The 26,132-nt window shown below is 36.5% G+C and overlaps 2 protein-coding genes across 7 annotated transcripts in view; one reads left to right on the plus strand and one right to left on the minus strand.

Annotated features, from left to right (window-relative positions):
- STS (steroid sulfatase) overlaps positions 1 to 26,132 on the minus strand; it is a 178,248-nt gene that overhangs the window by 76,700 nt on the left and 75,416 nt on the right. The window contains exons 1-4 of one of the 6 annotated variants that reach the window (XM_072341899.1): positions 22,340 to 22,705; positions 21,298 to 21,473; positions 9,770 to 9,901; positions 8,451 to 8,716 (exon numbers count right to left, since the gene is read on the minus strand). In XM_072341899.1, the coding sequence (XP_072198000.1) occupies positions 8,451 to 8,476 (26 nt within the window). In that variant the 5' untranslated portion in view covers positions 8,477 to 8,716; positions 9,770 to 9,901; positions 21,298 to 21,473; positions 22,340 to 22,705. Of the gene's footprint in view, positions 1 to 5,135; positions 5,159 to 8,450; positions 8,717 to 9,769; positions 9,902 to 21,297; positions 21,474 to 22,287; positions 22,706 to 26,132 lie in introns of those variants that run through there. The other 5 variants (XM_072341925.1, XM_072341908.1, XM_072341916.1 and 2 more) reach the window with 5 other exon arrangements.
- Positions 22,024 to 26,132, plus strand: part of PUDP (pseudouridine 5'-phosphatase) — a 58,725-nt gene continuing 54,616 nt past the window's right edge. The window contains exon 1 of the mRNA XM_072341952.1: positions 22,024 to 22,370. Coding sequence (XP_072198053.1) covers positions 22,289 to 22,370 — 82 coding nt within the window. The 5' untranslated portion in view covers positions 22,024 to 22,288. The remainder of the gene's footprint in view (positions 22,371 to 26,132) is intronic.

The raw sequence follows: 26,132 nt of genomic DNA on the forward strand, positions 1-26,132 counted from the left end.
AGTAATGTGATATACACAGTGCTACACTGAATGCTATGAATACTATTTTACCTACATAGGGATTTGCCAGATCTCAGTTTAAACTCACTATGCTTGACTGAACTTGAATAACTCTAGGCTTTGATGGACTGCGACAAGTACACTTAGAAAAGAGAACACAGACTTTTTTACCCCTAGCGACACTTCCATCTTTTCTGTATTCTGGCAACCTTTTTCAAACACAGATGAGGTTACGAGTCCCACCTGCACACAGTTATGCTGGGACAAAAAGGAAAATGGAGGACACCTGGCAGGTTCAACTGAGGTAGAAATTTGAAAGCAAAAGGAGTAGAAAAAAAGAACTAGGACCAAAAATTTCCAGAGAATGTGGACAGCAGGTCAAGAAAGAAAAGATTGTAAATCCATGAGTTATGGTAGATAAAAGCCACTGGAGAGAAGATAAAGAAGTCAGAACTAGAAGAGCTTGTTCAAAGGAACTGAACACCAACAGAGAGCAATTAATAAATCAGTGAGGTGTGGTGGGCAAAAGTATCCATAAACACACAGTAGTCACAACTGGTAGAACCTGTTCTGATTTGAATAAATGTCAAGGAAGGAAATTAGAGACCCAGCTGAAATAAGAGTTGTGGGTTGAAATGAGGTGAAATAGTAGAGGGTTTAAGAAACAGGAAGAGACAGTATGATGGTGGACAGGTAGAGAAACAAGAAAAAAGGGTGAAAGAATTGGGACTATGTGGGATAAAAGAGCTGAGGAGCTATGATTAAGGAAGATGAAGGGAAATGGTTGGAAAGAAGAGCCTCCACAGATAAGACTTGAGCTGTCATGAGTGGTGTTTCCCAGGGTCAGTAATGGGGCCTGTCTTATTTAGTATCTTTATTAAAGACCTGGACAAGGGAATTGAATGCACCCTCAGTAACTTTGCAGATGATGCCAAGCTGGCTGGAAGTATCAATCTGCCTGGAGGTAGAATTGCACTACAGAGGGATCTATAAGGGCTGGGTAGCTAGGCTGAAGCCAGTGGAATGAAGTTAAATAAGACTAATTGCCAAGTCCTTCACTTTGGCCACAACATTCTCTGGCAATGATACAGGCCTGGGGCAGACAGGCTGGAAAACTGGGCAGAGGAAAAGAACCTGAGGATCAGCACTCGGCTAAACATGAGCCAGCATTGTGCCCAGGTAGCCAAGAAGGCCAGTGGCATCTTAAGAAACAGTGCTGCCAGCTGAAAAATGGGAGTATAGGGCCCTTTGTACGCAGCACTGGTGAGGACACATTAGGAAAACCAATGCAATTTTGAATTCCCGATTCACTTTCCCTGCAGTATAATAGGACTAATAATGCTAATAATACTTCCTCTCTTCCTAAGGAGGATGCTAAATTGGGAAGATTTAAGAAGGTGCTTAATTTCCTACAATGAAAGTCATATAAGGATATGGATTTCATACATGCTTTTTCAATCTATAACAACTTAATTACTGCATGTGAAATTACATGCATATGTAGACAGATGTGCCCATAAACACACATATGCAAATTTTTCAACACATCTGCAAATTAAATTTTGGGGTTGCTAATACATATTTAAAATGCATCTTGAAAAGATTAAAAAAAAAAAAAAAGAAAAAGAAAAAGAAACAATTGAAGAAAGCAAATCATAGATATATAGATATTATCCACTGTTTATATTCAGATTGATTTACTAAACACTCCTTCTAAGTTCTAACTTTCTGCATAAAAATTGTTAGGAAATCATAGAACCGCCGCTTGCAACACTGGAGGCCCGGGTTCGAATCCCCCCTGTGGCGCAAGTGGTAGAACTGCTGCTCTGCTACACTAGAGGGCTCGAATCCCGGGAGTTGGACTTGATGATCTCTAAGGTCCCTTCCAACTCGCACAATACTATGATACTATGATGATGATACAGAAGACAAAGAGTTGCCTTTTTTCCCCCTCCTCCCCCCCAAAGATAATTGGCAGTATGCTTCAATGTTACAATGTTATGCTGATTACTACATACTTCTGCATTTCTTACAAGAGTGTTCGTATGAAACTCTTAGGAACCCTATCCTTCCCAACTGAGTAAACAATTTATCTCTAAACTACCCTTCTAATATGATGGAGACAAGGCTTAATATACTTCATCTTTGAAGGTATAAAGTTTTCTGATGAAGTAATCAACATTTAAAGATGTTTGCCTCATTAAAAATTATTGTGCTACCATATCACAACCATTTATCAGTGAAGCAAGAATCTTTTTTTTTTTTTTTCTTAGCATAACATGGTTGTGATATGCTAAGAAAAAAAAATTATTATTCTTGCTTCACTGATAAATTTATGTTACTTTTTCATTCAAAAGTCTCAGTTTCTCTCTTAGAAACCATTTCTATTTGTTGCATCTTTCATGCCACATTACCTCCAAAAGATACATAAAACAATACCCTTTTGGCCTGGTTCTAATGATAATTAATTTAGATAAACAAACTTTACTTTGAATTCGCAACAAACTAAAATCATGCAAAAAATCAGTTATGACATCATAACTAGTAACCTTGTCTCAGCAATATGATTGCTTCATTATTTTGAACATTATTTACATAAACAATGATCTGTATTTAAGTTATTAAAAGTCATCTTATTTTAAAACAGAAATTTAACACAAATTAAGTGTAGAAAAACACAAGAACAAACACATATATTTCTTGTTCAGCCATGATCATCTGCTAGGTCTGAATCAAATCTAGACAAAGGCACAAAGCCTCTGTCAGGCCTAAGCTGAATTTAAGTATCCTTTTAAAATGATCTCCTAAAAATTTACTAGTTTAATCTCAACAAAATTATAGAACTTAACAGCAGTATTGTTTAGTAATAATCCATTTATTTTCCTTGTAGTAAATCATATCATGAATGGAAGATTTTATTGTTTTAATATAGTACCACTGGATTTATTAAAAATAAAACAAACCGTCAAACAACTATATGATTAGATCTGCATATTAGTTCCACTGTTCAACAACATTCCTTCTGCCAGACAAATACTCATTAGAAATTTAGTTCTGAACCTGGTCTGGTCAGCAGTGAACTAAAGGAATAAACAGGTAGTCATCCTATCTGTTAGATGCCCACCACCCTTAGTAATTAAAAAAATAATTAAAAAAAATACTAAAAAAGGTAAGTTATTATTAACTGTTAATAATACTAACAGTATAATTATTATTAATAATATCATGTAATTTCCCAGAGATAAATTCTGAAGTTCTAAAATGCTAAAAGAAATATCTCAGATTCAGCAATTGCACATTATTAAGATGTATATGCATATACGAAGAATGCATCTCTGCTCAGTCTTTGCAATTAGAAGAATGTTAGGTCAGTGTTTTATTTCAGCATGTGCTGTGTGTTTAGCTTAAAGATATGGTACAACACCAGTAGATTTCGATGGAAAGGAGAGGTAAGAGAGATGAGAAAGTATTTTTCTCTGAAATCCATAGTAGCTCACTTCAGTAAATATTACATAATAATGATGAAATGTGTAAAACTGTTGACATATACAAGTATTAAATCTGTTTCTTTTTTAAGTATATGCCCATTAGAATATGATTTTTACAATGCTATGTTAAAGAATGTAATATGATACTTCCTTACATATTTGGGGGCTTAGCTTAAACTTATTCATGATATCTATCTTAATTAATATTTTTGAAAGCTGTTGAGTCAGGATTTTACTGGAGCTAGCTGAGGTGTGAAATGGGTGTTTCCAAGAGTGCCAAATGGAAGAGAGGAGGAAATTGTATTACAAAAACTGTCTTTTCTGAGATACTCAATGGCATCCTCTGGAGTACATCAAGATCACAGCTTTGGATTTCATAACATAATATTATTGCATTCCCTGACACCTAAAAGCACTTTCTAGTCGAAATGGTTTACTACAGAAATTGCTGTGAAACAGCCAGTTAATTTTTCTTTGCTACATAAAGCTAACAAGTAGCAGCACATCAATAAAATGAACCAATATGTTATGCTATTTCCAAAAGGATGTTCCACTTAAAGAGAAACTGATTTGCATAAATTTGTTCTCAAAACGTGAGATTATTTTTATAACAGCTCTATTGTTATTTATGCTTTCATTATGACAGAACTTAAGGACTCACAATACAACTTATTGTGTCATAGCCAATAACTGAAAAAAGGCTGCATTCACCCAATGTAATTTTACCCACATAGAAGCTAAAACCCTATATGGCCTTTATCATCTAGGCAGACGGTGCAAACTAATCCGTCTGCATTTTATTCATCTCAAAAATATATATTTAACCTGAATTAATTATCTAGGGATCCTCTTCCTAATTAATAGGAAAAGACAACCATTAACAAAATGATTCAACTCTACTTAAGATTGACACAATGAAATGTTCAAAGAGATCCTCATGATCCTTTTCCAGAGAGGAAAGAGAGACTAAACACCTAATCTAGACAACACTGCATGAAATGTATCCCAACTTGATTATGTGTCTGTGTGTGTTCAGTGTACAACAGGAGGGAAAAAAATCATCCTTTTGTAGTACACAACCAACATACTTTTCCATTAGTATGATGTGTCCTACCAACCTTGCTAGTAAAACAGCTTATTACTTTGTGCAATACCAACCTTGCTAGTAAAACAGCTTATTACTTTGTGCAATACCACTGATACCTGGAAACCAGGGACAATTCTTCAGGAGGTTTAGCTGCAAAATTTTTCTTCAAGAGATGCACGTAACAATTTTTCCTCTTCAGATTGTACGGCAATCTGGTTATTATTCTGTCCTAAATACCCTACTGTTTCATTATTCTTCATTAAAAAAAAAAATATATATATATATAAATAAAATATAATAATAATAATAACAATAATAAGATATGAGTGTTTACCACAGCTTCTTCCTTGCTGCCTTCTTCCCTAAGGGCTACAGAGACACTAGGAAACCAAAGCAGCAGGTGACCAAGCCAGTCATTGCTAAGAGCCTATTACCTTCTTTCAGGCTACAACCTGTTACCTTCCCACAGAAAAACAAAGCACTGCAGGTTCTGACATGTAAAGAACCAGTATGTGTGTGTCTGGGTACTGTCTGGTGACTCATATAGAAAGGTCACACACCTTCCCAAAGGCCCAAATATCACCTTTCCCTGCCTCTCATCACACATGGCAGATACACCCATTTTGGTCACACGATGGTGATGAACATGCTTGTCCTCACAAGAGCAGCAGAAAAGAGAGTAGCGGTGTACCTATCAATGAAACACAGAATGACCCAGGTTGGAAAAGACTTAAAGGATGTTGTATCTCCAACCCCCCTTCCACTGGCAGGGCCACCAACCTCCACATTTAATACCAGACCAAGCTGTCCATGGTCCCACCCAACCTGATCTTGAACACCTCCAGGGATGGGGAATCCACAATGTCTCTTGGCAGCCTGTGACAGCTCCTCACCACACTCACAATAAAGAACTTCCCCCTGACATCCAACTTAAATCTTCCCTCCTTCAACTTTAAACCACTACCCCTTGTCCTGCCATTATCTACCCTTTCTAAGAGCTGACTGCCCTTCTGCTTATAGGCTCCCTTTAGGAACTGAAAGACTGCAATGAGGTCACCCAGCAGCCTTCTTTTCTCCAAGCTGAACAAGCCCAGCTCCCTCAACTTGTCTTTGTACCTTTTATATGAGGTATATGCATATATGGATCTTTTTCTGGTGAAAAGTATACTGTAACAAATCCTCACATTTGTTTACTGTTCAATCTATCCCGCTGTAAAGACTGAGCACTGCTGTATTAGAATGTACATAAACAAATTGAAAGGAGAATTCTGTGTCTAGGTGACCATGTTGTAGGGGCTCACAAGATATAAAATAATAAGTGTTTTTTTGTATTTTTTTCCCATCTCTTCTGTTGCACAAGTGAAAGACATGAAGAAAAGGTAAGACGAACTATTTGTTGAAGACAGAGTTTCTTAGCAGTTTCTAATAAAAAGGAAATCCTACTTTTTTGTTACTCAGTCATATAACTAATTCAGGAATTACATCCTTTTCCTTATGTCATACGACAAATATACAGGGACTGATGTGTCCCCCTGGGATACTTTATGGTAAATTTAAAAAAAAATGAAAAGAAAAAAAACACCTTTTTTTTTTTTTTTTAAGTCATAATTTAAAAACAAAATTATTCTCTTTTATTTTTACACCTAGAAAAATCATCTTCTGTCATACAGTGACAAAAAAGCTTCAGAAATAATATCATTATATATATATACATATATATATATACACACACAGTAAGATGATAAGTCATTTTCTTACTAGTTCTAATATAGAGGTAATTCACCAGAATTTTTCATTTAAAAAAATAACTAGTTTTAAAAATAAATACTGTTGTTGGAAAACATATTTGTAAAGAAAAGAAATCTTAAAAACAAACAAACAAACAAAACAAACAAAACAAACAAACAAAAAAGCACAAACACACAAAATGGAAAGATTACAATTTCTTTGTAATTAGAAAAAGGATTATAAGGTGCAAAGTTGTTACACAATTACCTAATTAAAAGCTATACAGATCAGAATCTTCTCATAAAAATGTGCAAGCCAAGTGACAAACACATTAACAAAATAATGCATATACATAAGCAATTTTTTAATCTGAACCTTAAAGATTTAATCATGTATCAATTTCAGAAGACAAAAGAATAGCTGACACAGGACTATCAAGAAAAAAACAATAATAACAAAAAGACAACCTTGTGAATATACTTAGCTTGGCAAAATATTTGTGAGACACTATTTAAATATAATAGGATTAGGCAACAGTTAGAATTAATGTCTTAAAAAGGATATCTGAAACAGTAAATAATTATCCAACTAAAAATATCCACTTTTAAGACAAGAAGAGGCTAAATGAGTCCTGAATGTTTGAAGTAAAACAAACAAACAAAAATATCTTGAAGCAATGGCGCAGAAATACATATCGTGTATTAAAGAAATATATGAAAAAGGGAAAGTCATGAAGATCCCAATGAATAAACTCTTGCACTTTGTCTTCCTTCCCTTCTCCACTCCCTCTCTACTTTTATCTGGTTTTCCCTTTCTCTTTCATAAGGACTCTTCACAATGTTTAAATACTTGCTGTTAAAACAAAACACATATTAAAAAGTCAAAATCCCAACACAACAGAATGAATGAAAATTATCATTAGTTTAAGATTATATTAACTCATTTCATTTTTATCTTGTTTTTTATGACATTTCAAGGTCATAAAGAAATATAAAAAGTACATCAAATAAGATTTTTTTTTTTTTTTTCCATTTTGTTATGGCAAACCAGTATTAACTTCCTCTTAACATTTGAACAATTTCTCAGTAATAGCTCCAGGGGTGTCATTATCTTCTCTCCTGGACTGGAGCATGCTACAAGTATGTTTGAAATGAGTAATGTGTTTTTAAAATCATATAGGAATGTCTGCAAGTGATTTTTTTTTCCTTCATTCAATGCCCTTCAGTATAACACATAGTTACATTCCTAAAGGTTAGATTCTGCTTATCAATGGAAGAAGAATATCATTCTTTGCCTGACATGAATTTCTCAAAACTAATAATTTACTGCTCCTATTAACATCTGCCATAATAGACAACATATTTAATAGTCAGTTATAATAACTGATATAAATTGAAGATGTAACTCCTCTTACGTAGCTAAGAGGCTAAGAGTAACATCTGTAAATGAGCAATCCATGTCAACAGCTTTTAATTCAGGGCTGCCAGTTTGCCAGCAGTACTGACAAACAGTACTCCCCCTAAAAAAAAAAAAAAAAAAAAAAAAAAAAGCATTCTACTTTACTGATTTGATTTCTAATTAAATATATTTTGTAAAACTAGGGTTTCTAGAAGAAAACAAGTTTGCATAGCGCTCTGTCTAGTTTAAGACAACGTCAGAGGAGTCTCTCTGATCACTGTGTCTTAAGATATCTTTGTAGTATGACTGTTCAGCTGATTCTGATTATTTAGCAGGCAAGGGGGCTAAACAATAAATAAATAAAAATATAAAAGAACAGGCTATCTTTACACATTGGCCTTCTAATTTCAAACATTTGCCCACAAAGCAAAACATCCAGGATCAGTGTCATTCTGATCCTGAAGCAGTTAAAATTTGCATTGGCACAGCCTAGAATGCTATAGTCATGATTCTTACTAAGCATTTCTTGGCAGCTCATCTGAAATGCCCAGACTACCTTTAATCCTTCTTCTCATTCTGAACTGATTTTCTTTCATTCCTCTTCATCCCCAAACTTTCTCTTACAGAATCTTCCCCACAAACTCTTCTACAATCCTAATCTTTCTAAACTGTGTTCTCATTTCTTCAAGTCTCTTCCTATTTATGAATCCCATACTACTGTGATGTCAATACAGATTCAGACTGAATACCTCTTGGATGTGGCTGCTTCATTCATCCAATTCTGCTTGCCCAGGTGCTGCTGTTTCCACTACCGCTCCATCACTACTGCTGCTGTTCCTCCCTGCTTGACTTCTTTCCCCGCCAAGTACTGTTTCCACCAGGCAGCAGTATGCAGTGCTTCCCCTATTGGCTACTGTAGTTCTGCTGGTATTTGTACAGCCTCAGCTGCTGGTCTGACAGGAACTAAACACCCAAACACAGGTTTGTACTTCCCAAAATACACATGGAGAGTACCCTAAGGCAGAAAAGGTGTTTGTGGGAAAACAAGGCGTATGGAATACATATTATTAATGAGTCATTACAAAACTGCATAGAAATACATGTGGTCAGATTCAAACATTCTTTTGAACATATTTTTTCTGTTAAATTGACGTCTCCTTTTTTCTTCTTGTCTTGGGTGCTTGCTCAAGTACAGTCCTTCTGTAGAACCCTGGCAGATAACTTATTTAGAAGCTATGACATCTTCCATACCCATTCTCTTCCTTTCTTATTCCTTGCCATACTCTCTTAGTAGTTCTCCTTATGGATACTGTTTCCTCAGTAACCACGTTTATACTCAGTTAACAGTTTGGATGTGTGTGAGATTACAAAGGAAGAGATTACCTTTATTTAATAACACTTAAAAAGTCATAGCTATGTCTTACACTTTTCCACCTTTGAATCAGAGAGATTTGGTTAGATTATACTGCACATAAACCAGGGTCATTTCAAAATTCCAGGCTTATTTTGAAACCTAGCCAACTCCAAAACTATTTAACAATTTATTTCCATTAGATCTTGAAAGAATTTGGGATCAAAATTACATACACTTCTAACATTACTTTTTAAACAACCAGAGCTCAAGTGGTAAGAAAAAATAAACAACAACAACAACAACAACAACAACAAAACTCTTACAGCTAGAAAATGTTCTACTACATAAGCAACATGCTTTATTTTTCATTCAAAATGCTTTCACAATTCAAGTAAACCTCATGCTCCTTTTAGCCCACTGTATGCAGGGAATGTTCTATTCCACTGCAATACTTGCATAACAATAAGGTGTATATTGTTGCAAAAAAGATAGTGTGTCTTTTTTCTTTCTTATGTAAGATACATTAGATTCATCTAATAAGGAAGACATCACTGCATGTTATTACTTCCCATAATTACTAACTTTGAGTCATGAAGAATTTGCTTTGAGTTGTGAAAGAATATGAACACCAACATTAAATAAACTCACTTTACAATGAAACAATATTAAAACAACAACAACAAAACATATCTGGGTGTGGGAGGGGCATTTTACCTTGCAGCGCAGAATTATTTCTTTTCTGCCTCTAGTTTTCACACAAGATGGCTGTGACGGTATTATCAGTAAACAAGTGCAAAGTCCAGTCACGTGAGCTGAAGCAGAAGAGTGTAGGGGAGAAGGAAAACACTGAAAAAAAAAAAAAAACACAACACAATGTGTTGTTATACAACACCTACACTGCTTTTTGATAAGAAACTAATTCACCAGCAGGAACAATTTCAATATATTTTCAAAATGCATACACATACAAACCTTAGCAAGAACTCATCTTGGTTTGCCACTGAAGATCTTCTATCAGGCTTTTCAAATGCTACTGGCATTGTAATGTTTGCTTAGAAAACTAGGGTAGTGCAAGAACTGCAGGTATATTTCTGCCTTCAGTACACATCATAAACATTCCTGCAGAATGCCTGCATAGCAGTGTTTAACAAACTGTATTAAAACACCCTGAGAAGCATTATTTCAGATCATTGTTTTTTGGACAATTCTACCTGATCTGTTATTGAGGTGCAATTAAGAAATTCTCTCTACATAAATATTGTACATCAGAGCTAATCTTGTTTTGATTACCATGTGTTCTCTAAGAACTGACATGATCACAGAAAATGACTACTCCCAGGAAGTCCAAGGACCTTAATAATAAAACTCAGTCATTAACCTTTGAAAAGTAGTCATTAGTTTATACTCCTCCATCTACCCCAATATATTTATTTTTAACAACAAAACTTGATCATGAAGATACATCTAAAGAAATGCAATGACTGCTGCCAATGACATGACAGAATCTGAACCTTGCATTCTAAATACAGAACTTCGTTTTCCTTTCAGGCAAAATACTGAAGCTAAATGAATGACTTTAACAAATCAAAGTGAAACAATATTTCTGAATAGCTGTCTACATACAACGTTTATGCTATATTTTTCTCTGCTTCAAGAGATCAGAACAGCTTGTTCAGAGCTGTTCTGTGTTTTTCCCTCTACTCTAAAATAGTATTGTAAAATAAGAACACTAAAAACATTTTAAATTAGTAGCTTTTTCTCTACTTTATCTCAAATACAAATAATAAGTCTTAGTTCTACATTACAACTTGGGAAAACAAACAAACAAACAGTCTTGCAGTAGCTGAAAGCACTGGAAACTAAAAATATTAGGTCCAACCAATTTTTTAAAATCTCAATAACCTCTGCAAAATAAGTACTCAGTTATTTTTTAATTTCTATGATAAATCATAGTTTTGATAAACAATATTATGGAAAGTACTGAAAAGTCCTTCATGTAGACTAAGGAATCAGTACAAAAAGATGAAACAGATGAGATGCAACATCCATTGGAAAAAAAACCCACAACACAAAAAACTCAGTACTTTATCAAGCTTCTTACGTATGTGTACTGCAAATCACATATGTATGATACCCATATACTTACAATTAATGTTATTAAATATATTATTATTAAGAAATATTAATACTTTAAAACCTTGTGGTGATGTAAATAGAAGAAAAATTTAACAAAATGAGTGTATTTATGCCAAAATGTAGACAAATTGAATGATTATAAGACTTATCTGCTTCAAGGCATTCAACATGGAAAATCAAACATTAGTCTATAGATGCCAAGTGAGCAACAATATCTACTCATCTAAATATGAACATCCATATGCATTATAGAGTTAAATTCTCAGAATGGGTAAAGAAAAATATTTTTGAAATTGTGTTTGGAAAGAAAGGTATATACAAAAGTCCCTGACTGGACTTATTGGAAGCTCACAGGACAGAGATGCAGTAAGCCAGATCTTTTGACTCAGTTTATCAGAACATCTCTGCTAATGCTTTAAAATTTAGTCTCAAACACAACTAAATGTTCATCTACCAGGGGAACTGCATGCATCCTTGTGAAAACAAAACATAATAAAGACCACTCCCATTTTCAACTGGCTGAATGATAGTGCACATCTAAATCTGCACCTATGGAAATCTGTTAATCTCAATTACATAACAAAACTAAAATCTCTGCATTATTATTATTATTATTATTATTATTATTATTATTATTACTTTTCATGATAAAATCCAAATAATGGAGCTAATTTGAGAAAATAAATAATTATGGAAGTTACAGATGTCCAGAATGAAATGATACTGCTCTGTTATACCTACGATCTTTGTATATATGAATTAAATTATTGGTTTTAACAGTACTTATTCTGCAGCAAATCTCCAGTGAAAAACAATGGAAAACACTTTGGTCCATTCACTCTTTAGCTTAGTCTGAGAACATCAGAAATAAATTTCACTGTTGAATTTTTTTTAACCATTTAGTTACCCTGGAGGAATGCAGGAAAATCATATGATAAAAATTTGTGAAACATTCACAGCAGGACAATCCAGCCAAGATTGGCAATATGTTCCACAGTCTTCAAACTGGCATGGAGCCTCGTATTATCACGTTGCAAAAGGAAGGTTGTCTTTGGCTTGACTCTGAAAGTTTGAGCCTTCAGCCTACTCAGCATCACCACAGAGCATGAGTAGATGGTTTGTCCAGGTTCCAAGAGAATCCAGAAAGATCGCCCCTTTCTTATCCCCAAAGACTGCACATCACTACCCGCTGAGAAATGCATCTTCAACCTTTTCTTTGATGGGAAATCACATATCTATTTCCACTCTGTGGACTGCCCTTTTGATTCCAGCTTGTAGTGCTGACACCACATCTCTGGTAATGACATGATCTAGCAAACTCTCACCTTTGGTACAGGTTCAGTAAGTCCTAACAAACTTGCATACAGTGTTCTTAATTTTTCCATGTGAGCATCTGTGTGACCTACCTCATGTAAACTGCAATATTCCAGTGTTTTCACCATTGTTTCTGACTGATTGAAGTGGATATTCAGCTTCATACACACTTCTTTGGTCATAATCCAGTGATATGCACGGATGAACTGATTGAGACACTCTTCATTTTGTGGTGTAACAACTGAGCATGGCCATGCAGAATGTGGCTTGTCTTTCACCTTGTTGTCACCACTGCTGAAACACACCACTTGCCACCTCGTGGTACTCACATCCACTGTTTGGTCTCCATAAATGTTCAACAAGCATTACTGAATGTCAGAAGGTGCCATAACTTCTGCATGAAGGAAGTCAGTTAAATATTTTTGCTTCATCTGTACTTCTGTCAGATGCCATTTTGTCAGACTGCCCCACTGCTGCCATCTGCTGCACCACAACATAATGCAATGGAATATTGGCAGGAAGGTTCTATCTTTCCTGCCATACCACCAACAAACAACTTTGACATTGACACTGTGGGTCAACATAATAAAATAGGAGGCAATACTTTCAGAGCACCCCTTGCAGTATATGTTCCTGCTCCTGGCAGGAAGATTGGAACTAAATGATCTTTAGAAGTCCTTTTCCAACATCTGATTCAATGACCCAGGTTTTCCATTCCCTATAAACATAGTTTCTTTCTATCAGGCAACATTTATCTAATTTACCTCGGACTATGCATAAAACAAGCTCCTTAAAGAAATAAAGGTTTGAAGAGACAGAAAAAAATGTATTTCATTGGATCTACTAGATAATGTGTTTATTTTTCCTGGATATGTTAATTTAGAAAAAGCAGATGAATGTGCAGGCCCTCACCATGTGCCAGGTTGTTCAAGCAGAAGCAAGCACACACCTAAATGAAATAGTTGAATACTTCAAGAGATCAAACAATCACCTTATTTCCACCTACTCTAATATGCTTTGGTGTAGATATCACCCCAGAAGATGCTGGTAGGTAATCAGTGACAAGCATGCCACCTACTGAACGAAACGCTTTCCTGAAGCATACAGGCTTTCCTCGGTGTTCTGCAACGCAACAATGCAGCCTAACACTTCCTCATTTCGCAAGCACAACTCAAGGTGGTGAGACTCTGGTGGCACATCCTACTGCACTGGGTATACACTCAACTGGTCATGTAAATAGCTTTTCAAAATTTGTATTAGCTTACTTTTTCCAGATGAGAGCATAGCTGTTGGATTAAAATTAAGGTCATTAAAAAACTATAAAAATATGATTGTGGAGCCAGGTCATAAAATGTTGTCATTACTCATTGCTAGCATTAGTAACTGGACTAAGTGACATAACATTACTGAAACAGTGATATAAGTTTTCATTCTGTTATACAGTTCCTTTCATCAGGCTGGCAAGATTACGTTTTTTATACCTAAAAAAAGCAGAAAAATCTTTCAAACTGTACGAAGACATATAAAGCACCTAATAAGCTAGATATGTTGCCACTGATCTCTCTTAGTGGAGTATAATGCCAAATATACTTAAGTAATAAGGATATAGCTAGAAGCAATTCGTAAAGAAAATTTTAAATCAAGTAAGCAGCAACAAAAGTTTTCAGCTTTTGAAAGGAAAGAGCAAACATTGAAAGCAACAAAGGGAAATATAAAGTTCAAGTAAAGACTAATGACAGAAATTTGCTTTAATTCTGAAATATATTTGCACTAAGAAGAAATATGGACATAGCAGGATTTAGAATTCATTTCTTCCACTGATCATAACAGTACCAGGAGTTTGATTGTGAACATCCATCAGTGATCTCTCCCTCTCACTTTTCTAAAACACATATACACTTGGTCACAATAAAAGTCCAGGAATTATTATTTATAGGCTACATATGCTGTAATATTCATAGAACAATTTGCTGAAACAGTTGATTGACCTCAAATACGGAGAAAAATCTGTAGCAACAAGTATTCCCAAGAACTACAAATCATTCATTATTGGAAAAAAAATAATATTATGTTTATTGAAAAAAAAAAAAAAAAGTAATTCAACACTAATGCTAATTCAAAGGAATATTGTATCTGTGGCAATGAAGGCAGCCTGTTAATACAAGGTGACCTTACTATTTGCCACTCATAAAACCCAAGATTGTAAAACTTGACTTATCTAGTGCTGGACTTCTAAGATTTAAAGAAACATTAAAAAAAAAGGAGAGGAACAACACGGGCTATTGTCATGGTTTTGTAATTTTTGCTATTGGTAATCCACATCATAACAGCATGTGGAGCACAGAGAAGAACTACACGTTCCAGAGGACCTCATGGTAAAAGAGGAAAATACATCACAGAAGTGACGCTCGCTCTCTCACTGCCTGGCAGTGGGTGTGGGGGTGCTTCCAAGCAATGCACCTTCAATTTCAAAGTAGGCTTCTCAGTCTTCAGAAAACTCTCTCTCTTATTTTACTTGATTTATTAGACTCAGTTTCAATTAGATTGTATTATGTTGTGTTAACTTGCATTCCGTTATCATAATTAGTAAAATAAGTTTTCCTCCTTAGATCGTTGCTGCCGCTCTGTTTGTTTCCTTAAGCCCAACTCCCATCTCCCTACTCCTTTCCCTTTTGCCTTCCCATTCTTGGGGCTGGGAGTTGGGGGAGGGGGCACAGGCCTACCGCCTCCCCTGTCATGGACGTAAATTGATATAGATAACTCTGTGACAAGTGGGGTAACAAAGTTGGTGAAGGATCTAGAAGGCAATGGGTATGAGGAGTATTTGAAGTTCCTCTGTTCAGCCCAGAGAAAAGCAAATTGAGGGAAGGCTTGATGGTGGCCTACAGCTTCCTCATGGGGGTAGTGGAGAGACAGTGCTAAGCTCTGCTCTCTAGTAACGATGACAGGACCCAAAAGAACTGCATTGAGTTCCATGACGGGAGGGTCAGGTTGGGTATTCTGAACAGGTTTTTCACCAGAGGGTCTTTGGGCTCTGGAACAGGCTCTCCAGAGCAGTGAACACGGCCCAAAGCTGCCAGAGTTCAACAAGTATTTGCACTATATTCTCAGCCACAGGATTTGAACTTGGTGAGTTGTTCCATATGGAGCCAAAGGTTGGACTTGATCTTTGTGAATTCCTTCCAATTCAGAATTTTCTATGATTCTAGAAAATGACTCACTGTAAACTTCAAAAAAATTTTAGACAAATGTCTGTCCTGGACAAATATTTTACACATACTCAGTTCTGTCTCAATGAAAAGAATTCAGCTAGATCTTGAATTAAAATCTAGGAACATTTTAGTTTTGTAGTGCTGCTATGAGCAAGGATGTACCTTATAGAACCCAAAATAAAATGTCTGAGGTGCACTTAGTTGGTGGAGTGAGCTGGATAAAAAACTAAATTCAAGCTCTCACTGGCTTGACAGCATTGAGATTTTAAGTTTCTTTCAAGGTACCTTTATTTAATATCTAGTTGTATCTACAAGTGTTGTGTCCCATCTTGCAAACATTTTTGAAAACTTCTGTCATTGACCTCTGCTAAATTCCAACTATAAAATAGGAAATAATGCTACATAGTAGTGTTTTTTGTTTGTTTGTTTGTTTGTTTGTTTTTACACTCTGAACTTAATTCCCCAAGACATGTAAGATATGCTTAAATTAAAAAAAGGTATACAACCTATGAAGGGATTGTTTCCACACGCCAAAACTTAGTGACGTTCATGTTCACACTCACAAAATGTATTTGACACTGGTTGTCCATAAAAGCATGTTTTGAAATATGTTACAAGTATGTGTCTGCATATGCAGTGAGGAAGTAGGGTAGTAACTTCAGAAAGGAAGAGAGGCATTCCCAACATGGAACTTTGACTTGTCTGGGAGATATGTTAATTATTGTAACTAAGAAAGAATCCTTGTTTCCCTAGTCAGTATAATGAATATAGCTCAGCTTCAATACCAGCTCAAGAATCTGCTTAGCACTGCCCCCTTCCTTCTCACTATTTCTGCTCCCTGATCAGAGCTGCTATGGTGTGGTGTCATGGCTCCTTTCTTTAGATAGATCCAGATACCCAGACCAGAATAATCATTCCAGATTGTCATGGAGTTATTTGGATCAATCAAGGGGGCAGTAGGTCTGTGGGACCCCAGCCCCAAAAATGGGAAGGGAAAAGGGTTATGGAGATGGAAAAAATAGCTGGCTTCCAACTGTCTCCTGTACTACCTAGATACTGTGTGTTCAGTTCTGAGCATGCAGACAACCTGAGTGGAGGGTTAGCTAGCTTGTTTCTCTCTGGTCTGTTTTCTAAGAAACATTTTAAGGACACGCACTTGCACAGAATTCAGAACTGAGCTGTGAAGATTCAGCTCTCCCTCTGACTGGGCTACATGCAAACAAAACTTTAAAACATGACAAATCGGTGCCTCATAATACTTGTTATCCAGAAAACACAGATTGTTCTCTCTCTTTACTATCTGATGATGTAAGTATTGCATTCTTGGAAAATGTTCAGCTTAGGAACACAGGACTTAAAAGGGATCATTGGAAGGGTGCCTGCATTTAGTTCTACCCTTATTGTGGGCAACTAAGCGAGGAATGTCTTAATGTCTTGCTTAGAAGAGTTAATGAAATATATGTACTATGTGGCACTACCTTTTTTTTTTTTTTTTTTTGATCTTCCAATAATGTAAATTAGATAAATAAAATTTATCAGAGATCCAACAAAGGAAGACATAGGAAAAGCAAAACAATATAAAACACTTCAAATTTTATCTTGGTATGCATTTCCTTCTGCCTAAATCCTTTTGATAGTTTAAGGATAAGTAGGACCCATCCATTAAGTATTTAAGATTTCAGTGACAATAATGCTGTTAATCATTTGCACATTTTGGCTGTGTGCAGCCAATATTTTACTGGAAGACCAAAAATCATGTTAAAAGGCTAATTCACAAGCCATGTAACACAGAGGAGTGAAAATTATTCTCTCTTGCCTTAATGGAAACAACAAATGACCCTGAAGAACGACATTAAACTCTCATTTCCCAGCTTCTGAACCTGTTCATTCCATTGCCAATTCTCATCAATAAATATAAAAATTGTCATCCAAAAACACATTACATCACTTGTCCCCTCTTGTGCTGGGTAGGTTCTTCTGGAGTTTCACCCCTCGCTGCTGCTTAAGAATCTTACTAAGTACCTCATCTAAATTTATAGATTTCCAATGTATATCTTCACTTTTTTCTCCTTTACGCATAATAAATCATCTTTCTTGCCTCTGTAACTAACTCACTTGTAACTGGTGAAAGATACTAAAATTCAGAAAACAGAGGGCTCTTAAGCCTCTATATGCTTTGCAATAAGAATACTCATAGAAATAGTTAAGGAGGATATACTTCCATTTGGCTTTTTGTATTTCTATACATTTATAATCAATAAAAAAAAGTGTAGAACACAGAAATGCAGTGCTGTTTCATTGTCTTAAGCTATATGCTCAGTTTCCTTTTTTCAACCATAAAAACACAGGCAGAAACCATATAATTTAATTCATACTCTTATGGCAAAATCTTTTATTTGATGACATTCAACACTAGGAGGAGTTTCATTTTCTGAAGGCTTATAGGCTCAACTACAGCAACTGTTGTGAATCTCAGTTGATACCTGAGTTAAATTACATTTAACTCTGTGTCATTCCAAGTAATTTGTTACTAATAGGGGGTTTAAAAGCTGTTCACGTAAATCATCGTGAAAGCTTTTAAATTACTCAAGTAATTTATTCATTTTATTCAAGGGATTTATTCAAGTCTTTAGATTCTTTTTTTAATATTCAAACCAAAGCGGATTATAATCTGTTTATCCTCTTTGCAATAGCACCTGCAGAACAAGAAAAATAAAAGTCAGCCTCTTCATTATGAAACACAGTGTATGATGCTCATATCAGTGTTATACATTTACTGTAAGTGAATCCATGTTTTAAGAACAGTATAAAGTAATGAAATAGGGAGCTGCAATTTTGACTCAAGTCTATTACTCAAGAAAACACTTATGCATATTCTGAAATTTTTATTTTCCAGGAAAATAACTTTGTAAATAATTTTCCATGTTTAGGGAAACTTTTTAGTCTCAAGGTAAAGAAAAACCAAACACAAAAAGACTAAAATACATTATGTGGCCTTTGTACATGTGTCCAATCTATTGACTTGCCTGGTGAAGAATTGTCTTGGGTCACACATAACATATATAATATAGCCAAAGTTCATAAGTAACAAAACTTTTTAATTTTTTTAAATTATTATTATTATTTTTAAACACAGAAAAAAGAGGACCACAAAAACAAAATTAGTGAGCTGGACACACATGAACTGTGTATAAGAATGTACTGCATACTTAAGAACTGCATGGATAGACACCTGGATATTTTCACCTTATCTTACATTCAGGAGCAATAAAACTGAAGAAATTTTATCATAAAAATAAATTCAAATAAAACAGGTGTGTTTGGAATAAGAAGGATTACAGTCTTTTATATCTATATCTCAAAGATATATAATACACACAAGATATACAATACCCATATATCTAATTATAGTATTTTTTAAAAAGTGGACGTCTAGCATGTGCTTATACCCTACAATACCATAAAAATGTAAACCTTAGCAAAAAACTCAGTCATATGGTTTTGTATGTGTTGCATGTGCTAGGTGTTTTACGCGCCTAAACAGAAAGTTAATTGTATTAAAAACACACAAGAAGTTGTGTTCCTCAGACTTTGCAAGATTCAAGCCTACTTGCATGATTATTTCTCAATAACAGAAGTTCACACATTAATAAGGTTAATATGCATATAATTATTGGTTTTCATTCTATTATGCTTCCACCACACTATGCTTTCCACAGCTCAAATGCTTTTTTTAATTTTTCCTTTCACATGACAAATGCCTAAAATAAAAATTAGCAAATAAAAGTCAACTGCTTAATTCTCAGTTTTTCACAGTTTTAAAAACAAATATCAACAAAATGCTACTACTAAGTAGTATTTGTATTACAATCACAAAATACTGCCAATAAATTGTTTGAGACAGATATTTAAGACAGCTCAAATAAAACTTGATAAACTTCTTCATTTATCTGTGTATCTAGCAAACTGTGATCCACCATGAACTAGAAGTTGTGCTTGAACTTCCCATTTCATTCTGTTACTGAAAAGACTACGTCATGCTGACTAAATCTAAACAGCCTATATTCGAAAATAAATAAATAAATAAGAATTCTATGTTTTAATGTAGCTCTGAAAAATCAAATGACAAAAACATAATGATGATTACTACTGATGAGCCAAAATAACAATGCAAATTACAGTCACCAGTATGTCAACGAACTTAACTGCCTTGAAATGTCAGCAGTAAGATTAGTAGCATACACCACTTAAGCCTAAAAGGGCTCTTACTGAGTAGCATACACAATTTTTTATTTTCAGATTCATTTGCACTTTAAACAGTCAAAAGACATGAACTGGACTTTTGTTACGCTAAGAGTTGTAAATATTTTCCCTCTTCTTGAGGGAGAGTTGAAATTGTAATCAAAACAATTATGCTTCTCTCTAAAATAGTTACAAAATGTGTGACTGATATAGCTTCTTTCTTGTTAAAAAGTACAGGTTCCAACAAACCTGTTCCAACAGGTGTCAACAAATACAAATAAAGATGAACTTGTTCTTTACATTTTAAAATTTAAAACCAAATGAATCCATTTCAGGTACAACTGCAGTACAGTCTCATTTCTCACCCTCCAGAAACTTTTGCCACAACAGCTTATGCTCCCTACTAGGAGCGTATACTAGGATTATAAGTATTGAAATGACTATAATGACTTTTTCTTCTAACAGATTAACATGTTTTTGCACATAAAAAGAGAAGTTGCATTAGTTTCTTTAGTAGTTCATTTAACTGGGAGCAAAGACAATTCCTACCCAAAAAAAGTTTGAACATTTAGCAGCTGCACATTAGTTATGGGAGAAGCAAAATAGTTGCAGGCATTGTTCTCAACAACCACATTACAGGGTTACAAATGAAAATTCTATCTGAAAGTACAGGATCAATTTTCTTACCATAACACAAGAACTAACAGATGTACATCATGACTATGCAAGGAAATTTTTAATATACACTCTGGGCATAGCCTTTTCTTAGCCTACATAGGCAAGCTAAGCAGTAATATAAGTCACTAGGAAATGAGGCATTAAAACCAACCAAACAACAACAAAATAAAAATGACAACAAACAAACAAACAAACAAAACCACTTTGGAAGATAAACTTTATTATTAAAAATATAAAAATAAAGGCTCTTCTCTCACTTCCAAGAAAAGAGGTATGCATCTATGTCTAGGATGTTTCTCACAAATGTGAGGTAAGGGTTCATTTAAGGGAGGGATGTTGGGGGAGGTATTGTAGAATGGCCTGGGTTGAAAAGGACCTCAAAGACCATCTGATTTCCACCCCCCTACTATGGGCAACGTTTCCAACCACCAGACCAGGCTTCCCAGAGCCACATCTAGCCTGGCCTTGAATGCATCTAGGGACGAGGCATACACAACCAGAGTAAGTAGGTAAAACACAGAAGTCTAAAATTCAAATACAATCTCATGGCATCTACAATCACAGCTTAAAAAAGAACAACACCAACTTTGTAAAATGGTGAAATACTGCATATCCAAATGAAAGAGCTGTCAGGGACAACCAAAATGCTGGGAGGCCTACCTACAGGATGAGAGAATACTCTCCTCCAGCATCGCTTTGGCAGAGAACCTCAAAGCAGCATTAATCTTCAGGTCATTGTGGCACCTTGAGAGCATGAGATCGCTACCATTGTGTCTGCTTCTTCAGATGGGGTTTTGACTTGTAGCCAGCAATCCTGATGACCAAAACCAAGTTATCTGTATGGAAAAAATGAAGGTGGAAAGGCTGGTGAAGGAAAGTTGTAACTTTCACTCACAAGTACTCAGAGACAACCAGTTGGTGGTGTATGTACGAAGGATTTCTTTACTCTCAGGGAAACAGGCTTGTTTCTTGAACTTCAGAATAAATAAATTAAAAAATTAAAAATAATAATAATAAAAAAGAGTTAGACTCAATAGCCCTTATTTGATGTTTATACATTGCTGCATTATGCTCTCCCCACAGTTTTAAGCAGATTTAAGTCTCTTGATATACAGCTCTAGTTACGATGCAGCAGTAGTTGTACCCCTGTGAATCTCTACATGGGCGCAGCAAAACTTGGTGAGAAAATGCTGTCTGCAGTATCAAAACGGGAACAACTCCTCAGTCCTTCCAGAGAGCAGCATCCAATAGGACTAATAAACAAACGACACTTCTAAACAAGAAAAAAGACAAGCTGAAAATAGGGCTTTCATTGTTTGAAATAAATAAATAAATAAAATAGGGGGAAAAAAAAAAAAAAAAAAGTTTCTTTAAGCGGTCCCTCGGTGCCGCTACCCGCGGGCCGCCCCGCGGCGCCTGCCCTACACCTCCAGCGTACCGCGCTCCACCCAGCGGCTGTGCCCGCGGGTGCACGGCGACCGCTGGAGCTTGGCAGGGTAGCACCGCATGCAACGGCCCGGCGGCCCAGCACCCCCGCCCTGCCCCGCTCCGCCCGCCTGCCCTTGCGGCAGTACCGCTCCCTGCTCCCCGTCAGCTCCGGCTGCCGCGCTTGCGCCTCCGCCGCACAGTGTTTGGCTGGTGTGCCCTCACCATGTCGGCTTCCTCTGGCTCCTCCACGGCCGCCCTGCGGCCGGTCACTCACTTCATCTTTGACATGGACGGCCTGCTGCTGGGTGTGTAGCCTTCGCCCCCCACCTCTCCCCTGCAGCTTCCCGAAGCCGCACTCCACGGCCCTGCGAGGGGTGGTGGGCAGCCCCAAACGCGCCGCCTCTCAGCCCAGGCGTCTCTTGTGCTGCGAGAAGCTGGGCCGGGTGGCCGGGCTGTTCTCGGCGGCAGCTCGTTGCCGGCCAGCAACTGGGCCAGCAACTGGGCAGGCGGCCAGCACGCTCCGGGCAGCCTGATTGAAGGGATTAAAGCGACAGGAAACGGTGTTTTCTTCCTTCTCGCCACCACCCACTGCTTTTTGTCGCTACATTCTGCCTGGTTTTATAGCTTTAGAGAGCAAAGGGTGCTTGCCCTTAAATTCAGTGTGGCTGTTGGGAGAATGGTTGAGAGAGTAGTCCGGGGTTAAGTTTCTGCATTGAGTGCAGAGAGCAGGTGTGCAGCTAGTGGAGGAAGCTCTGGGTTGTGAGGCTGCCTTGCCTGGGGAGGGCTGTGGGGCAGCCAGAGGTAGCAAAACGAAATTAAGGGTTATTTTTTGCTTTGCAAGTTCTATGAGAGCATCCTTTTGGCCCTAAGTATTTAAAGTAGATGCTGTTTCCAGCAACAGTCTGGAAACCACTCCCAAATTTTATATTAGAAGGACTTTATCAGGATCTGAGGGATCCTGAAGAAGCCTGAAATCTGTCAGCTCTGTGCTGCATCTGGATTAGGTTTTGGGGGCTTTGGGTAGTCGTTGTAGCCTTTGTATTTACTTTAGTTTCTTGCTGAATGGGGGCCTTGTACTGTATGCTTCCTGTAGAATCATGAAATATCTTGGGAATAGTTGCTATGTATTGCAGTAGAGGAAGCACCTGTGGATGTGGGTGAATTATTAAAAAATGTTATGTTGATGCATATGCCTTCCTTCTGCAAAACTCAGATTGCTGCAGTTTCTAGGAAGACTACTGTGAAGTCCAATGAGTTCTTCTGTTTCCGAGAAATATCTGTTTTTCTCCTTCCTTATCATGTGCAAACGACTAACAGAATCACCTTGTTTCCAATAAGTGATACTTTATCCATCCTTCACCTTATTATAATACGGTCAAAGTCATTAGTATATTATTGTTTTAAAGAAAAGAAGGTTTGCTTCTATTACGAGGAGTAGCTGCAAGCAATCTTTGGTTTCTTTCAGTTTGCAACATCTGCAGTCTCAATACAGTGCACAAAACACTGATTAAGATGAGTTGTTTCAGTTTCATTTTCTGTGGAACTACTGGAATCTCAAATAGCCTGAGGGTCTGTTGTTTTATCTAGAAGTAATTATTTTCATTCAGTTCTTATCTAGGAGCTTCAGAAATCTTTTTAGTGTAATTTCGTGCAGTACTCACCAGAGCGGGACTGTCTACGTAAGCAATGTGAATAATTAGGCCTGGTGATATGAATGTGTAAGAATTCCAGATAAGTTTTACGTGAACTTATTGTGTACAAGTATTTGAAGGACAGACAAGTTAGCGTTGGATGATATTCTGAGATCTAAGAACTTCTTTTTTGTTACGGATGCTATCTTGTCTGTATTTAGAAATTACATTTCTGTGACATATCAGACAGGGAGGGGAGGAAGTTACCGAATCATGTTTAGTTCTCCAGAGTCCTGGGGTTTATACATTTAAGAAGCATTAAAAATGTTCTAAATCATGAACTGTGCCTCAAGCTGGGAAAGTAAATTACAATGAATTCATAGTCCTCAACCTAAGTTTGCCAAGATTGAGGCACTCAAGGTTTAAACCCACTCCTTGCTGTTATTAAATCTGCCTGTTTAAAGTACAGCACCAGATAAATAGCCATTTTCTGGATGAAGAGTTTATGCATGCTGATAAAATTTATTTTTATCCATAAAAATGTGGCATCATGCACTGCTAAAGTATTTATTGTTTCGTGTTCTTGTTCCCCTTGTTACTCTTATGTTCCATTGTGGATGTAATTTCTTTCATTTACAAAGTTACATAGAAAGAATGTGTTCTATTGTAGTAACCTTTCAGCTATGACGAAAGCCATAATTGTGTATAAAGTCAAACTGAAAATACTCTTCAGTGTTTTCCAGTACAGAGACATAATGGAATGCCACCCTGATGGTTTTCACATTAGCCTCCTTTCAGAAAACCTGTACATTTCAGCCTCTAAATACTTTTTACCGTGTTTAGAGTAGTATGTGGCTAGATTCTATCATAACTTTAAGATAATTTTCAGTGAATGTGTTTGTTTTATAATGACCCATACAAGGCAGAAGGCAGTCAGCAGACTGCTTTGACTTCCTCAACACGGGGAAGTCTTACTGACAAGGAGGCTGAGGGGAGACCTTATTGCTCTCTTCAAACATCTGAAAGGTGCTTGCAGTGAGAGTAAGGTTTGTCTCTTCTCACTGATGACAGATAACAGGACAAGGGGAAATGGCCTGTAGTTGTGCCAGGGGAGGTTTAGGTTGGATATCAGGAAAAACTTCTTAGCAGAAAGTGTTGTTAAGCACTGGAATAGGCTCCCCAGGGAGGTGGTTGAGTCACCATCCCTGGATGTGTTTAAAAACCATTTGGATGTGGTGCTCAGGGACATGATTTAGTGGAGGTTTGTTAGAGTTTGGTTGGTTGTTAGGGTTAGGTTGTACTTGCAGTTGAACTTGATTGTCTTTAAGGTCTTTTCCAATCCAAGCTATTCTGTGGTTCTATAATCCTATAAGGTTCTTTGTGCTTTAATATAAATGCAGGAAGGAATAAAATAAGGGGTACATATGGTATTTTCTTTTTAGATATTTTCCGCCAATGCTGTCTACTGTGAATGTTCTTAATGAGACAAGTGGACATATTGTTGTAAGGTATGTGAACAATAAAATACCAATCCTTAATTTTCCTATTATTATTATTATTATTTTTCATGTTGCATAGTAATTACTGAAGATGTTATAAGAAATTATGCATTTCTGGAAGCCACAGAATCACAGAATGTCAGGGATTGGAAAAGACCTCAAAAATCATCTAGTCCAATCCCCCTGCTGGAGCAGGAACACCTAGATAGGTCAGACAGGAACACGTCCGGGTGGGTTTTGAATGTTTCCAGAGGAGACCCCACAAGCCATTGACGTCTGCATGAATTATTCCTTTTGAAATGGATAAATTGTGTTTTCGATAACTGGTTACTCTTTTCAGAATCTGAGTCTTTAAATATTGCAATTATTTTCACTCCAAGGTAGTATGTGACAATATATGTCTGTTTTTTGGAAGTTTTCATCAAAATTCCTCTGATTCTGTAAGACAAATATAAATTGATCTGTATACAGTGACAAATTAAAACCTGATCTAATGTTCCTGCTTTCTGCAGCTCACGTGTACTTCTGATTGAAGTATAACATAGGAGGGTTTGCAAAGTACTTACAAATCCACGTAACTGTGAGCGTTAAATGAAGTCTAAGGTGCTCACTCGAGTTGATTTGACTTTGGAAACAATCCCAGTGTTCTACTGTAGAACCTGCACCTATATGCTTTATGAAGCTAAAGCTAGGACTAATGTTGCTGAATCTAACCTTCTGTGACTTTAACTCCCCCATCATTTTAACATAATTGACTCTGATTAAGTTGTCCTTGAGTCCCACCTTTATACATCAGTTTACTTTCAGCAGGAAAGTTTTGGTTCCTGAACTGTTCCTGGTTGTTTTAGAGTCCTGTATCATTGTTTGAAGTGTTACTTTACACCTTTTTTTCACCACTTAGAAGCAATGTCATCCCTTTGTCTGCAGTTTTCTCTTT

Source organism: Excalfactoria chinensis, chromosome 1, assembly GCF_039878825.1.
Source record: "Excalfactoria chinensis isolate bCotChi1 chromosome 1, bCotChi1.hap2, whole genome shotgun sequence".
Classification (NCBI taxonomy): domain Eukaryota; kingdom Metazoa; phylum Chordata; class Aves; order Galliformes; family Phasianidae; genus Excalfactoria; species Excalfactoria chinensis.